The sequence below is a fragment of the Hippoglossus hippoglossus genome, chromosome 12 (genome assembly GCF_009819705.1).
Source record: "Hippoglossus hippoglossus isolate fHipHip1 chromosome 12, fHipHip1.pri, whole genome shotgun sequence".
Classification (NCBI taxonomy): Eukaryota; Metazoa; Chordata; class Actinopteri; order Pleuronectiformes; family Pleuronectidae; genus Hippoglossus; species Hippoglossus hippoglossus.
In genome coordinates, this window is record NC_047162.1 from 5286237 (window position 1) to 5303473 (window position 17237).

At 39.2% G+C, this 17237-nt stretch overlaps 1 protein-coding gene and 1 long non-coding RNA gene across 7 annotated transcripts in view; one reads left to right on the forward strand and one right to left on the reverse strand.

The window, feature by feature from the left end:
- Window positions 1-9234: 9234 nt before the first annotated feature.
- The window catches only part of LOC117771252 (tenascin-like), a 32635-nt gene continuing 24632 nt past the window's right edge, over window positions 9235-17237 (reverse strand). For all 6 annotated transcript variants that reach the window (XM_034601369.1, XM_034601370.1, XM_034601368.1 and 3 more), the window contains 10 exons: window positions 16378-16521; window positions 16122-16241; window positions 15779-15922; window positions 14734-14864; window positions 14162-14294; window positions 13047-13198; window positions 12771-12867; window positions 12519-12680; window positions 11384-11547; window positions 9235-10762 (listed from right to left, as the gene is read on the reverse strand). In XM_034601369.1, the coding sequence (XP_034457260.1) occupies window positions 10652-10762; window positions 11384-11547; window positions 12519-12680; window positions 12771-12867; window positions 13047-13198; window positions 14162-14294; window positions 14734-14864; window positions 15779-15922; window positions 16122-16241; window positions 16378-16521 (1358 nt within the window). In that variant the 3' untranslated portion in view covers window positions 9235-10651. The remainder of the gene's footprint in view (window positions 10763-11383; window positions 11548-12518; window positions 12681-12770; window positions 12868-13046; window positions 13199-14161; window positions 14295-14733; window positions 14865-15778; window positions 15923-16121; window positions 16242-16377; window positions 16522-17237) is intronic.
- The window catches only part of LOC117771270, a 144755-nt gene continuing 139573 nt past the window's right edge, over window positions 12056-17237 (forward strand). The window contains exon 1 of the long non-coding RNA XR_004615561.1: window positions 12056-12116. This is a non-coding gene — a long non-coding RNA (uncharacterized LOC117771270). The remainder of the gene's footprint in view (window positions 12117-17237) is intronic.

The following is a 17237-nucleotide window of genomic DNA, read 5'->3' on the forward strand; positions in this document are numbered from 1 at the left end:
TGTTTAAAGCATAGAGTGTATATAAAGATGGACGACATGACAGCTCCACAAAAGCAAAGCCACAGCATCATGATTGCCATCTGGTAAATCCCACCTCCTCCATGTTAGTAGATGGGTCGTGGGCCAAATTAAGAATCAAAGAAAATATTTTGGCCTCAATTCTGGATAGTGGGAGGAAGTGGAGACAAAACCTCCATTTTTATGTAGCGTCTATTGTTCAGGCAGGTCAGAACAGGACAAAGACAGCTAATAGCACAATGACTAACAGTACAGAGTAGTGTAACATACACAGTTACACACAGTGGAGCGGCCATGACACACACACAAATGCATACACACGGATATCCTCATGAAAAATTTAAATCGTAAGGATCATTAGGTGAACGTCAAAATCACTGAGTGCAGATCTGAGCAGCTCTTAACAGGCTGGATTTTTGAAAGTGCTGAACGAGCTGCAGCTCCTCACATCACCAGGTAGTGTTCCAATTATGTGTGGCTGCTACGGAGAAAATACTCTGCAACAAAGTAGTGCGGTGCAATGTCAGATAGAGGATGTTCCGCTGTAAAACCCTCAGGGCTCCTTTCCCACAATTTGAGTCATAAATCAGAGTCATGCCTCAGTCAGATCAGGACACACCGACGTGATATACATGTTTACAGATTCACAGAGACTTTCCAAGTATATAAGTATCTCAAATGTTCATTACATGAAAGTCTGCATAGAAATCTGAATAAAATACTCTTATACACATTTGTACTCTTATAGTCATACTTATAAAATGATACACTTCCATACAAATGCATTCATTTGACCCACCTTTCAGGCTCTGCAGTTTATGGCCTGTTCAGCCGAGGGAATGGAGCCAAAGAGAAAGATAAACTAACAACAAACACTGTTTGGTAGACAATTGAATGGATTGCTATGACATTTGGAACAAGACACTCATGGTTACCAGAGGATACAACTTATCAACCTTGGTGAACTCTGATTCACAAAAAGGTAATTTGGTGTTTTAGTAAATGCATGTGTGAATTAAAAAAACATCCACCCAGCTATCAGGTTAAAGGTAAAGTAGCAACTCAAGAAATAGTTCACGTGACGTTGACCAGTTCCTCCTGCAAAGTAAAGCTTAAAGTTGATGCCTGTTTTTCCTGCCAGGAGCAGGTGGCGTTAGTCGTCACTCGCCAAGTTCTCAGCCAGTGTTTATCTGCATTCATACGCAGATAGCTGTTAATAGAGATTTGCCTAAATGTTGTCTGGACCCGGCTGATTAGCAACTTCAGTAGAAGCAAAATAATGATAGAAATAGAAGAAAAACAACAACATTGGTGTAAAGGAATGAATTTTTCATGTACATATCTTGGTAAATTGCTCTTATTGCCAACACTGGAAATGTAGCAATAGTAAAAACTTGCATATATCCCCCCTGTATGGAGAATGCAGTAAAACCGCATCAGTAGATACCTGTCAGCACTGGACCGACACTCTAAAAGAACACGGCTCTTATCAAAAGTGGACACCTCGCCGGAATGACAGCTGATCAAATCTATATTTAGCTATCACAACACAGTTGGAGATTTATAAACATTTCAAATGTCAAAGGCCACAGAGGAGATGACCTCTGGGTTTGAATGCCTGCGGATTCATTGTGATCCTAATCCTGTTTTATCCAGCCGGACCCTAAAATAAACCCAGCGCTCTGAAGAATGAGCCGTAATCCCCATCAGCGAAGCCTGTGTGCTCCCGTTCTGAGCCGGGATGTTATGTCACAGTCCGAGCTGCACAGTTAAAACCATCATCAAATGAGAGCAGGTACAACAGAGAGTATCAAAGGATTTTCAAAGGCTATTTGAATTTTCTTCTCTGAAACATATAGTGTAAACAAATGCATGCCCCTTGTTTTGTGTAGGTTTCATACACACAATCCTACAGGAGCTACAGGATCATCTACAGTTTAAAGGAAAAGTTCAACATTTGGAGAAATACAGCAGGCCCACTTAAAATATGCAATTGCAATACAATACCACTCACTTCTGTCAATTGGTGGCTAAATAAAAGTTGACTTCAGACTTTATTTCATCAAGTATTGACCTTGGCCTCACTAAATATATATATATATACGTTCACCTCTTTAACTGAGGAAGACCAGCTGCGGTCGCAACATGTCAGGAACATGTCAGTAACATGTCAGTAACATGTGAGTCCACAAAAACGTTTAAAAAACAAACAGTCAAAAGTGTTACTACACCAATAATATTTTCAGTTGAATGGTAAATGGTCTGTATTCATAAAGCAGCACTCAAAGCCCATTCACCCACTCACACACACATTCTTACAGTGCATCTATGTGCAGCACTTTCTCCATCACACATCACTCATATATATATATATAGTTGTTCAGCATCTTGCCCGAGGAAACTTCAGCACAGGGAATGGGTAAGACTGGGATAGAACCGCCAACCTTCTGGTTAGGGGATGACCCACTCTACTAGCTGAGTTAAATATGAGTAAGCCTAGCTTAGCATAAAGACTGGAAAGATGTGAGGACGTGTAGACTGGGACAGCTGAACCCAAATGAGACGGTCAGGTGGTCTTATTGCATCACCAGCTTGTCTCGCCCTTACAGCTGTCGCCTAGCAACAGAGCTATGGATGAAAAACAGCTACCTGGCTTGAGTTGGGCTGAACCAGTTCTTGGCCAGACTAGTGACTAAAACTCAAAACTATGAATTGTTATTTTTACCTCTCTGTGTACGAATAAATATAACAAAAAAAAAAAAAAACAGCCAACGGTGAATGGGACTTGGGGACTGTGGACACTAAACGGTGTTCCCATCAACGCAAGACCATAAGAACTCACAGACACACACACTTTGAATCTCTGGCACACTGCTCTCTCAGAGATTATGACTTTTGTACAACCTTCTTTCTTCATTGCTTCATATTTTACGACATATACAGACAATCAGTCAATCTTCTCATCAAACACTCTGCAAGAAAGTGAAGTATTATATTTTCCAAAAAGAATCTAAAACTTGAAAGCAGTAAGTGAACGATACATATACATATAGTGCAAAATGCAAAGAAGAAGTTTCTTTTTAGAGAAATGGGACGCACATGCCCATGTGTGCAGTAAAGCAAAGTACAGCATGTCTTTTGGCAAACAAGTTTGTTAATCTGGATTACCACTCCTATTCCAATTTGATGGACATACATGACTTGTACTATACATTCCCTAATGTATAGGCTGATGGAATTTGTTCGAATTTGCTCTAAGGAGCTTAAAACCAAAAAACTCCCCAGGTCCAGATGGCCACTTGATGAGGTAAAGAAATTGGGGTTGCGATCCCTGTAGCATGTAGGAAGCAGCTTGAGCGAGTCATATGTGAGGCCCAACATGCTACATGGTCTAAGCACGGCCGCAATCCTCTTAGGCTCAGGTCCAAGTCGACGTACATCTCCAGCGATCTAATGAAATGTATTTTGCCTTAATGCTCTCAATGTAAAGCGAACGAGGCACGGCCATGTGTTACGAGGATTACAAGATCCCGTCATTTGGGCTAAAAGGAAAATTACTGTACACAAAACAAAAGACATCAAAAGCAGAACGGCTCCAAACCACCGCAGATAATTCTGTTTAATGCAGCGGTCAGCTCTGCTTTCTTGGTTTTTAACAAGAGGTCAGACATGTGGCCTCAGGGCTTTTTGTGTAATTGCTCAACTTTTTTTTTTAAGTGGACAATAGCATCAAATCTTTACATTGGACCAAATAAACTAAATGAGCCCTGTTGTTAATCTATTAACTAGGGATCCATTAGAGGAGATCACTCACCACCTCCATAGGCTGTAAACCCCCACGTGTGTTTGTTTATACACGAGAGGTCACTGACACGGCCGGCCCGAACACGTTAAACCCATTCTCATTTTACACACTTTCATTTTGATGACACATCTGATGGTCGCATCCATTGTTGAGCCCCCAGATTGTCAGGAGATAATCACAACGATTAATGATTATAATGGGATAATCAACCACAATCCTCATGTGTCATGTATGTGACTCTGCAGTGCCATGCACATAAAGAGCTTTATATCAGATGAGTATTCACACTGGTGATCACTTTGGATTAATGAGACCAAGTTACAACATTTTGGGCCTTTAAATGCATTTCAATAAATAAAAGAATAATTTATTACCTGTTATTTGTCTGTGTATGTTTGTTAGCATGATGATTCAAAAACAACTTAATGGATTACCACAAAACTTGGAGGATGCAGTATGTGTGAAGGAAGAACCCATTCAGTTTTGATGCAGCTCTAGATAAAGCGGTGGACCTGCTTTAGCTGTAAAATTGCGAGACAGGGTTTTTCTATATTTTTCGTGAATTTCTACAGAAATAAAAAATATATATATTTTGATCTGCAAAGATCTTTATGAAGATGAAGAATGATATATTTTTATAATTTGGTGCAAGGGGACCTTTGGACCTAGGCTGTAAATTGCGTTCTCCGAGGGCCATTATAGTTTTATACCTAAAGCATTTAACCACCCACCATTCCTCTAATTATTTGTTTAATGTAATTTTTTTGTGATTGACACTTTATCGAGAGATTCAGTACGAAGTGACTTTGTTGATAGTCTGACTTTTCCTCCACTGTCACCATGAAACTGACATTTTGGTTTTGGGGTAAAAATCTGGTAGTTTAATTGGTGTATAAGCTTCCAGTGCCCAGATAACAATGTACTTACTGAGTCGCTAGGTGTTAACATTGAGCTTGGAGCAGAACGTAGTGGGTAATGTTGTGTTTCCCATTCAGCCTCATGTTACATCACTGATATTTTAAATCAACACAAATTAAAAGTTTAAAGAGTGCACAGCGTCGGTGTGTCTGGTAGAGCAGAGCAGAACGTTCAGTGATGTTCGAGGGATTTGATGACAGAAGCTAAGAAAATAAAGGTGTGGCTGAAAGCACCTGACGATGTTATCAGGTGCTTTCAAGTGATTATATATGTGCCAGGTTATCAGAGTACGACAGTTGCACAAGCCATTGGTAACGTAGCAGAATATGCATAAACATAAAGTATTTCACACAGTTTTACACATGTAATCATCTTAAGGTCATGAACCATGACATTGCATATGTAAAAATAATGCTGCGATAGTTTCAGCATTAGTTTGATCCATTTTGGCCTCAGTCAAGTCTAACTGTATCACACAGGCTTTTCTTCTGCAGTGCTGCTGTTACATGATGCCTACTGCAGCACATTATACATATGCAGCAATAATCAATGTTTAATAATCTTTGCTATAGTGTACAGTGCTGTGTGCATAGTCTATTGTTTCAAGTGTGTGTTGAGCAATCCCTCAGGCAAGGTATGTGAGGCGAGCACGCTGCACTGACAGCTCGGAGTCTAACTTCTTGGGTATGCGTTTCTGAATTATCTTTAGCAAATAACTCTTGGAATCCTGACCGTTGAACAATCCCCTGCTCAAACATTCAGGTTTAAATGTGAATTACATCAAATGAAAGTACGGTTTTTATACCACAGTGAAGCTTACAGCACATGCATAGAGCATTTACTCTACAGATAGAATAATCAGATAGAGCATGAAATTGCCTATTTTTCAATTACACATGTCTAATGGTGGAGTGGAAAGTAGTGTGGAGTGCAGTGACAGGGTCGAGGCAGATGATTTAGATACATGTTCGCGTAGCGCCAGGGACTCTACACCGAGAGCAGAGCCAATTCAAATATAGCACAGACTCTTGGGAAAAAGTTTCCTTGAAAAACATGATTAATGGCAGGCCAGCATGTTTCAGCGAGGCTGCATGGCGTGACTAATGCAAACAGGTTTTCTTTGGCAACACAGTAACCGTTTGCTCAACTGGCATATTCGGAAATCACATTTTTATTTCGGCTCCTATTTGACCCCATGAAGTGAAAAGCACCATAGTGTGTGCTGCGCTGCTTCCAGAATACATATTTGCTCACATGAAATTTACAAAATGACTGTGGAGACTGCACCCAATCCCACTGTTACAATAATACTCTGAAGATTAATTGTCAAAAAACCTTAATTTCTTTACAGTGAACAGAAACTGGGCTGTGAAAAGCCAGAGGGAGACTTGTTTTATTGCATCAGCAGGAGAGAGTTGGCTGAGCAAATCTGAGGCTGCTCTTTGAGCAAACAATGATATAACACTGAGCAAATACTGACAGTATCACAATGTGTAGCAACACCATGACAGTTCTGAGAACTGTTGGCTAATTTTGGTTCATAGGGAGGCAAGTCCCCATTGAACTGCCTGGAATGTCCACTTTATCCTATGAAGAATACCAAGTAGCTACAGTACAGTGAAACACTGACATACTATATAATAGTATACTCACTATTTAAAACACATTTAGCATTTTTATACTTTTGGATAACCTCAGAGGCTGCAGCTCTGTGAGGCCTTGATTTGAAATAACTGACCCCAGAGTCGGAAGTTGCAACTAGAAGCACCCGTCATGTCGGACTTTGGACTCGGACGGTCAGAAGAACCTCACCACCCCCGATTTAGAAATCCAAGATGGGCGCTCTGTGTATCAACAGTAGTGAAAGCTGTAGTTTTTACCGTTTATTAGCACTTCTGTTTTTAAATTTGAAAATTGGACAAATTCATTTCATCAAGGAGCACACAATGCATTTATTACATCAGATGAAGCTTAATACGTAAAGGTCTCACAGATTTCAGTCAATAAAAATCTGAATTGGAAACTGGAGGAAAGGTGGAGGATCACTAATGGGAACATCTGGATTAAAAAAAAACTTTGTCAATCCATTAAGTTGAGATATTTCACTGGATACATTAAAACTTGTTCCTGTGGCGCTACAGGAATTAATCACAGGGATCTCGGATATTAAATCGGATGCTTCACTTTGGACCAGAGTGGGGGACGAACAAACCCCACTGTGGGATATTGCTATTCCCATTGACCCCAACCACTATCCCAGCTTTAAAAAACTAAAATCTGTATCCACCCTTATCCGCAATTAACTTCCAACTCCCTCAGATTTAGGACACAGATGGAAACAGCAACAATCTCCCTCACCAAGTAGCATATCGTCTCTTATCAATACCAGCTCTTATCTGTCTTCACCACAGGAAGAAACAGGGGTCATAGGAAGTATGGTCCACAACACAAGTGGCAGACAATTGTTCGAACTCTTAACACTGATCAGTAAGAGTATTCCTATCCCTAGTTCTCTCTGGAACAAGGACACTTGACTGATGACCTCCAAGTCCCCATTTAGCAACATCTCAGGGTGAAATTAGAGCTCAGCAATATTCATAGGTGTAAATCCAGGGCAAGTTATTTCTATGTGGAAATCTCCCAGCTCTGTGCCAGACGACATCTAGTGTCTCGTCACTCCTCCTCACATTCCTCATTGTCAAATTCACACAAATTGTTCCAAATTCCCAAAACCTTCGGCAGCTGAGGGAGAGGCAGGCTCCTCCGAACACACGACTGTTACCCTGAGCATGAATACTTAGAAACCGAAGCCGTGATCATGACCGGATGAAACATTCAGTCGTCTCTGGGAGGATCAGATGCAAGAGGCCCGAAATGGGCCCATTAAAGCGTGAGCTGCAAAACAAACAGAGCGAGGGTACAGAGAGGACAAAGACACGGAGGAGGATGAGACAACTGGGTCACCTGCCTGATGTCAAAAGACAAGACTGAGATGACCTCAGGTTTACTTGCGAGCCAAATGCAACTAAAAGTAGAACTTGTAGCAGAGTCATATTTGATTAAATTATCCCTGGTTAAAGGCTCTTGTGATTTCCGCCCTTGTTACAGTTAATGTGTGTAACAGAGCCACAGGTTTCCCTTCGGATCCGGAGCAACTGAGCTAAACAATGGATTTGATGATGAAATGATATTGATTTTGCAAAGTGCACAAAAAGCTCCAAAGAACTGCAAAAGAAAGATAAGAGAGATTTAAGGCTCAACTGGAGCAGGATCCTGGAGCAGGAATATTCAGCTGTACTGGGTCTAATATCTTTAAGAAACTATATATTACATGCATGATGCCAAGCCTCAATATAAATGTCTTCAGGAAACTTTTTGAGTCTCAAAGTGAAACAAAAAGAGGTTCAAGTTTCTTGGTTGGGAGTGAAAGCTTTCCTCCTGCAATAAAGTTTACAGCTATTTTATTTTCCTTTAACCCAGAGATTGTTTTCTGATATCAAATGATGTTATGACAAGGTTTCTGCAATGTTCGGGTAATCGAATCAAAGTCTTTTCAAGACCCAATAGGATATCATTTAATACGTTTTTTGGGGTCATACTGGTCACAGAACGATGAAAACGATGGAAAGTAGGAACAACATGGCAAACAATTACTAACTCTAGACATGAACTGACAACATTTTTGTCACAACTTCTGAACTGTATGAACAATATGTCCTATGATATCACATCTTTTTAACACGACCTGAACTTGGATATGAGGTAAAAGAAACCGACATAAATATTTTAAAATGTTTTAAGTTAAGTTTTTGCTTGCCTGAGTTTGTGTTGATAAGTGGTAGAAAAAATATACAAACCTATAACAATTTAGATGGATATGACTGCTCCCCAAAAGTGAAGCCAAAGCATCTTGATTGCCCCCTGGTGACTGGCTGCAGTATAGGTCATAAATCCCAACATGGACCAAATTAAAGTCAAATTACTTGCTTTTCACAATGTTTTCTCTCACTTTAGTTAGTTTTTATCACTTTTTAACTACTTATTTGATGCTAAACAAATGGGGTGAAACATCATGATGACAGCTGAGACTGGCTCATGATTGGTTGACTGTGTGTAGCGATCAGACCTGGATACTATGGCTCGATCCCCTGATCGCTACTGTGCAAATGTGCAAGATCTGTCAGCAGTTAAATCCTCTACTATATTATGTTAAAGTAATTTATACCTTAAAATGTGGTACCAGACTTCGTAAATTTTAAACGCAATTTTTTTTTTTTTTGTATTGACCTCAATGTGATTTTCAAGCCCTGCAGATAACCTGAATAATCAATATTTATGATTCTTGCTCTTTAAAAGCAGCTTGTGAGAAACCACATTCATCACACTGAACATGCCCAGCCAGTGTTATACAGAGAGTAAACACTGCCATCTGCTGGACTGGAACCATGGAAACGGTTTAAATGTGTGCTCAGGAACAAAGGGATCACACACGCTTTTATTAAACAACATTTTTATTTGTCTTGAAAGTTACAGGTCATCCAATTTGTTCTTTTTTTAATCAAAATATGCTGATAAAATTTTAAATTGTATTAGTGGCCTACAAATGCACAGTTCTACAGTTAATATATGGCAACATTTCTTTGAGTTTATTATGCTGATTAAAATGTATGATTTCATACATTTATATTAGGCCTCATTTTACAGGTACCTTAATTCATCATTAACTTTGTGTAAGTTTCTGGGAAAGAACCGTGAAGTTTGGTTCTAATCACAGGAATAAAAGACACAGCTCGCAGATCGTCGTTTTAGTTCCTAAGCAGAGTTCAGTATTTACTTACTGATGAATTTCCCTGAAAGATTTTGCTCCATTTAAACGCCAGTGAATATTTATTATTAGTTTATTATTGGAAACATTATTCTTCATTTGTCAGGGGGTGGGACCAGTGGGACACTGACTCCAGCTGAAATTTCTGATTGGCCCTCAAAGTGCCCCTGTTCTCTCAGTAGTCTTTAAAAATATTAGTAAGTCACTTACTAACAATAAATATGAAAATTTGTTAGGAATTTTTATTTTCTAAACTTTTTATGAAAAGGAATTATATTTGTCTGTGTAAATTGTGGCCCCTTATGTAGAACAATCCTAGATCCGCCACTGACTACTGAATTGTATGCATGTTGTTTGCTTGTAGACACATTAAACATGTCTGCGTAGCTCAGCTGATCTCCTCTGAACAAAAGTCTCATACTGGTTCTGTCTTAGCATTTACAAAAGTGATCACTCTATTTTAAATATAATTACTAACAAATTATATGGTTCTTTCCGAGAAACCTAGCAGAATATTTGGAAATAAATCAAATAATTTTCTTATTCTTTTAAATGATTGATTTTTGTAACATAACAATGTTGAGGATGGAGGAACTGAACTAATTCAACACATGATGCATCTGAGTTAAATTCCCATGACCTCAGCGGATGTGAAGGATGTGGCCCTGACGCCTTCCGACTATATGTGCCTTTGACATGTTACTCATTCAGTGGATTCATTTATACAATTTTACGATTAATTCCTATATGAATACTGCTGTTTAGGTCTCGATAACACATGTACTATTATGTCCATTCACACTTAAACTCAACAGCTACTTTCCCCTGGAACACACAATATATATTCACTCACACAATGGTGCCAAACTGGGGCGATTACACAAAATCAACCAAATGTTTGATTCTTTGGTGTAAATTTACCAAGTTTGTTTCTCACAGCCAGAATTGATTACATTCAGTGTGATTACCTTGGTTTGTGAGTAATTTAGAGACAACTTAAAGATGAGGGGACACCGAAGTTCATGACAGCTGGTGAGGCAGAGGAGGGGGTGAGGAAGAGGAGGAGGTGGAGGGGGTTCACAGGTCTATGATCGTTTTTTTCTGCTCTCAAAGTTTATGAAGTTGGCTGGTCTGATCTTCATCTCCGCAAATTCAATTGAGTGTTCGTGGCCTTTCCAGTGGAACCAGTTGATCCCCTGTGAAAAAGAGGAGTCTGTCACTACATCATACATCCGACAATTCACCAACGTGGATCAAAGTCTTCTGTTGAATCTGATTTGTTAATCCTTAGAGGGATTATGTTGTCACCTCCATCCGTTTGTTGGATGGTTTGTATGATTGTAAGCAGGAATTAAACTTTGTGGAATTTGTCAATCGCTCACACATATTTTGGAAACATCAGATAAAATGTTTTTAGGAATGCTATGTAGAACATTACAACAAATACTAGGATATCAGATCATAAGTTGTATTTCACTTTATTTACTAAAGAAGGTATGACGGATATTTGGGTAAAATACTGATAATAGCAAGTGAAAAGGCCTTTTATGGAGAAGTAGGGGAAGGCAGAACCCCTGATAAAGAAGAATAGAATGAAACATCCAGTATCTTGAGACTAAGAGAAGCACAACTGGAATAAAAATAGGAAAAAGTGAATTTTTTGAACTCTAAATACTGGCATTAGTATGAGCAAATCCATCATCTTGAGGGCTGATAGGAAAATATAAACACAATTCCAGGACAGGTTTCTTAGTCATTGTTTAATTTTGCACTTGTAATGACACAAGTTAAAAGAAACATGTTGGAACTGTACATACCTTACTGTGACTGTTGTCGCCGTATTTCCCCATGAGGTTGACGCGATGACAGTTTTTATACCAAAAGGCACCTTTGTAGGACAAGGCGCAGTTGGTGACAGCGATATCGTTGTCGTTGTCATAGGTAGAGAACGGTCGACCCTGGTGGTAAGTCATGGAGTCACCTGAGAAAGATGGGAACTGATCAGTAAAGCTCATCCTTCTATCATTGACTCAATGCACAGAAACATGTGAGCTCAGTTCTACTGGAAAAAACTAAACCAGGCAAATTTTTGGAAATATACTTGTTCAATTTCTTTTGAGATGTGGATGAGAAGATAAAAAGCATCTGTGTGTTTAGTATGAAGCTTTGCATAAAGACTGGAAACAGGGAAACAGCTAACATGGCCACATCTGATCGGAACAAATTTTTCTAATCCAAATTCGCAAAAACGAGGAAGGATGTGTCAGGAAAGAATCCAGTACATTTTTGAGCGGATCCGGATCAGGGGGTGGATCCAGGATTTTATTTGTCACTTTCTCTCATTGAAAGATTTCTTAATTTCTCAGAGAATAATTCATGGATCTTGAGGGAAAAAAAGTTTCCAAAAAATTCATGATTTGCTAATCCAAATAAAAATCTGGAACTTCAAATATGGTTTCAGAAGGGGACTGTTGTACCTTGTACCTTAATTAAACAGTCTGATTCCCCTGGTCCGCACCAGTTCTAAGTCAGCTGCTAGGCGCCAGCCGAGTGCTATTCTAGATTATATTTGAATAATTTAACAGTGAAATAATAGTACTGGTGAGCAGCTGTCTCTGGTTTGTGTTGGGTGACCTACAGTGGAAGGAGACCTGCTACAGATCCACATGGTTCAAATTGATCCTTTTTCCTCACTATTATATACTGAAACCATTTTTCATTTCTTCAGCTGGCAATAAAGTATCATGCCACTTGTGCTTGATGATTTACTCTAAGCCTGTTTCCATTTAGTTATATTTGGCCTTTTCTTTCTTTGAGTTTCTGGTGTTTCCACTCAAGTATTTTGTTTTTGTGCAAAGCAAATAATGGCTCTTCTCGACTCACTCTTGAGAATAAAAATCCCATTAGGCATCCTTCCCAAAATGTACAACTACTCCTTAAAGTAGAACCTACCTGCTGTTCCACTGTATGCCCCTATGTAGATTTTATAACGTGTTCTTGGTTCTGCAAGCGTGAACTTGTCATACTGGGCGTAGGCTGATTCCCCTTTGTCCCTCAAGTCCACTCGCAGCTCATAATGACCAGAGGATGTGATTTTATGAAGGTTGGAGAGACCTGCAACCCAGATTTAATATGTCTGAGATGGTAATAAGAGAGAGGGAGAGAGGTGCGTAGTGAATAGGGTTAAACATCGAGGGTTCTTACCCAGCCAGAACTCATCATTCATGTTACCAAAGCCAGCGGTGTAGTTCTTCCAGTTCCTGAAGAACTCCAGCTTTCCATTCTGGCGTCTGAGGGCAACCTGCAGAGGACTAACTTTCATGAGTGTCACAACAATTGTACCAACCATGACCGTGGTCAGTGTGATGCTGTATATATTTTAAAAAAGGCATTGCATAACTGGTTTGATAACATCTAATTCAATATGAAATATGGTGTCAAAACGGTTGTTAAAAGTTTCCAAAAGGTTGATTTCCTCACCGTCCATCCTCCGCCATCTGTGGTCATGTCACAGTAAACCTGGATGGGCTGGCCCTCCTCTCCTCCCACATAGATGGTGTATAGACCAGAGGTCGTCTCTCCATTCAGATATATCTGAGCACAGTCCCTGGGTCGTCTGAACAACTGTCCAACTAAAACGTACATATTAAAAAGAAATCATCTTCAAGACCTCAGAGGACACAGTTGCTTTATCTTTATCCCTGTTATGTGAAAATGCACAAGACTGTAAATGGTGTTGAGTGAGAGAAAGGACCTTGGAGAGAAGAAGGTTGAGAAAAAGGAAAGAAAGGAAAAAGAAAAGATTTTCCATCAGCAGCTGCTCAGGCAGAATGAAAATAAGCGCAGGTGATGTGACTGGGATATCGAATTTAATGAAAAGAATTTAGGTTAGGAGAAGTTCTAACTCTCTACTGTGCATCTGGGCTGTTGCATAACCCTTCAAGAGAGTAGCAACCACGAGGGTGAGGTTGAAAAATTACTTAACTTAGGCAAAAGCAGCTACAACACAGAATAGAAATACTGTTAATATACTACTACTAATATAATACTAAGTAAAAGTGCTGCACTCAAAATGATCACAAATTAATATTAAATTGTACATAAAAAGTAGTCAAAAGTATATGACTTATTCTGGTCCCTGTAACTAATATATTCCTTTAGTTTTGGCTAACCAAAGTGTCAAAGGTCAGAGATACATCTAAAAGGTTCAGATATGATAAATGAGAGATGAAATAATACAAAAATAAATAATATAGAATATATTTAAAAAAGATTGTGCGAATTATCAAACGATTTAACTTCACTGGACATCAACTTGTTTTCTGAGCCAAGACAAGCATTTTTAAGCGTCAGAAGTGGAAACAAGTTGTTAAATCTTGTTTTATAATCTCATATGTTATGCAAAACCTTAAACTGAAAAAAGACACTATAGCTATTGCATAAATGTAGTGCACTAAAATGTTTGGGGCAATTTATCATTGAAATGGAGTACCTAAAAGTTGTATTTAGGTACAATACTTCAGTAAATGTTCTTATGTTCGACCACTGCACACAAATGAATAAAAGAAGTACATGCATGATGTTTTCATGCTTACTGGTCGTGAAGACAGTGGCTACATGTCGACTCCTGTGGGGCCCAGCGATGGCCTGCAGTTTGACACTGTACTCTGTGGAACCACTGAGCTGAGCCATGCTGTAAGAGGAAGCTGTCGGGCTCAGCACCACTTCCTGAATCCAGACACACACACAGAAATACGCAAGTAAACACAAATAATTTACAAAAAAGCAGGACCATTTTGAGATTCCACAACAATTAATATAATAACATATCAAATCACATCATATATAAATGTTATAGCTGCAATTTTATATTATATGCTGTAAAGAAAGCAACAAAAATTGACTTGACCATCAACAACAGTGAAAATATTGTAGTTTTTTGTTTTGTTTGCATTCATTAATAACAATGGGCATCAAATCAGGTGTCAGTTTCAATAAGGGTGTTCATTTCACATTGGCAGACATACAAGTTATGTCTGCCAAGAGGTTAGGAAATCAATCTAAAAGTTAATGTCATGAATAGAATCCTCAGTAAAATGAACACAATCTTTGTGAAGTGAAACCACCATCGCTGACAGTGATTTAACTGATGCAGGTGTGAACGTACCCTGATCACACCATCAGCAGAAGAGAAGGTGAGTGTGTAACCGGTCACAGCAGCCTGCGGAGGTTTCCATGTCAGAGTAGCACTGTCAGTTTGGATGTTTATAGCTGTCAGATCACGAGGAGGGTCCACATCTGCAAATTAATTAATTATTCATTAAAACTAAAATGACTGATTTATTTGGCTGTGTGCAGCATAAACATAGTGACAAGATACAAGAAACCGGTTAGCAAAAAGTTTCATTTATACAATATCATTAATTTGGAGTCCGATATTCACTCTCTCTGCTCTGTTAAGTTCTTCAGATGATTGAGGCTCAATCATGTTCACCAGCTGCTCTCTGACTGTCTGCCTGCTGTTTGTTGCTGAGCAGGTCAGCAGGACAGTGAGTGCAAAAACACATGGAGAGACCAAGTAGTGCACTTAATCCAGGAAGCCTTAAGGTGCTCTTTAAGATACAAATTGGATTTTTATTAAAATCTTTATTTTGGCTTCTCTATTCACCTAGTTTTGAACTCACCAGGTATTTATCAGGAGAGAAATCGTAAAAAAAGATTGTTTTCACTCTTCTTAGGCAGTACACCAAAATAAATAGGTTTTGGTGTGGATCCAGATCAGGGGACAGATCCACGATTCTTTTTCACTTTCTTTAACATTGCAAGATTGGGTGTTTTTCAACATTTTCACCATTGTCCTAGGGAATAATTTATGGATCTTGATCAGGCCAATCCAGTGAACTGATATTCCTAAATTTTCATAATTTGGTTCAGCTAAAAGGATTTTAAAGGATGTGTTGAGCCTTGGCAGAGTTACAGTATGCGCTCTACTGAGGCACATTTGCCTTCTGCAGCTGAAAAACAACACATGGTGACGGGTGAGAGTAAACCGTTAAGCTGTGGACCAGACGGGTAAACAATGAGCTGAATCTGAAACAGCTGTAGATTCAGGTGAAAACAATTTGTCGGTTCTTCACTGTATGCCACCACTTTATTATCACATTATTATCACATTCTCTCAAATGTCACACATGTTTCCTCTCTAGACTGACCTGTGACGAATTCAGTAACTGCAGATCCACTCTTCTGAGATTCTTTCATGGCATGAACTCCAACTGTGTAGTGGGTTCCAGGAACTAAGGAGCCCATCTCAAACTCCACGGTGTTTCCAGAAACATGCTCCACCACCGGGGACACTGCAAGACAAGGTACACCAGTTCATAAAATCAGAGGATTAAAGAAAAAGAAAAACGCAAGTCACTGACTTACACTGCAACAATTAATAGAAGAAAAACAATGTGAGAGGTAGAGATGTTTCTTACAAGGATTACCAACTCCTGCTGCTTTTATTAGGAGCTAATGAAGATAAACAACATTACAGAAAAACAATCTTACCTGAATCTGCCCTGTAGGTGATGACGTAGCCATCGACTGTGGCCACAGACGGTTGCCACAGCAGCAGGGCTGATGTGTCAGTGACATTAACTGCAGTTAGGCCCTGAGGTCTGTCCAGAGCTGGAAGACACAAACAGGAACACAAAGAGGAAATGGCTTCAATTAAATTTTCTAGACTCTGATGCCAATGCAGTTATGAGTTCGAGGGGCTGACGCAAAGGTTACGAGCATCAAATGAGAAAGAAACAAAGCAAACCTGTGGTTACAGTGTCGGTGCTGGGGTCGCTTTCCTCCAGACCTTTCACAGCACTGACAGTCACTTGGTAGGTTTTGCCAGGGATCATGTTGGGCAGCACAGCCTCAAACACACTGCCGTCCACAGTCACTGTCATCGGGCTTCCTGTGGATTAGAGAGGCCCTGCATTTAAAACATCACATATCAAAATGAAGTGCTCAAATCAGCTAGAAAAACGTATTCACACCCAACACCAAGCATCCATACTCTTGTTAAGGACAGAGGATGTTGCACCTTGTTAAGCCCTATGATTTGCCCAAACTGTGATTTGTGAATATGGGCTATAAAAATTAAATTTGATTAATTGATGATCGGGCCCATATCTCTCCAATCCTCGCCTCCCCTCATGGGCTGCTAATTAAATCTAGAGTTAATTTTCAAATTATTTTAATAACCTTTAAACCTCAGCCTGTCTGGCCCCCAGTTATATAACTGATCAACTAACTCACTATGCTCCAAGCCGTGATCTAACATCTCCCAACCAACACTTGCTAGTAGTTTCTAAGTAAAGGCAGGTAACGGTGACTATAGGCTTTTACCATCAGGACCTTGAGGCTCCTTGCCTTACATATTTTTATAGAAAAGTATTTTAATGGCCTATTTATAACTGGTTTTAATGGAAGTTGTTTAATTTCAATATTTTCTTCTATATCATCTTTATTTTTGTTTCATCTTGTTTTCTTATGTCGTTTTATTTCCATTATTTATATTGTAAAGCAATTTGTAACCTTGGATAAGTGCAATAGAAATAAAGTTTTATAATTATTATGCATTTTCAGAGGGTGCATATTTACTGCACTTTCCATAAGTGAGCGGCACTG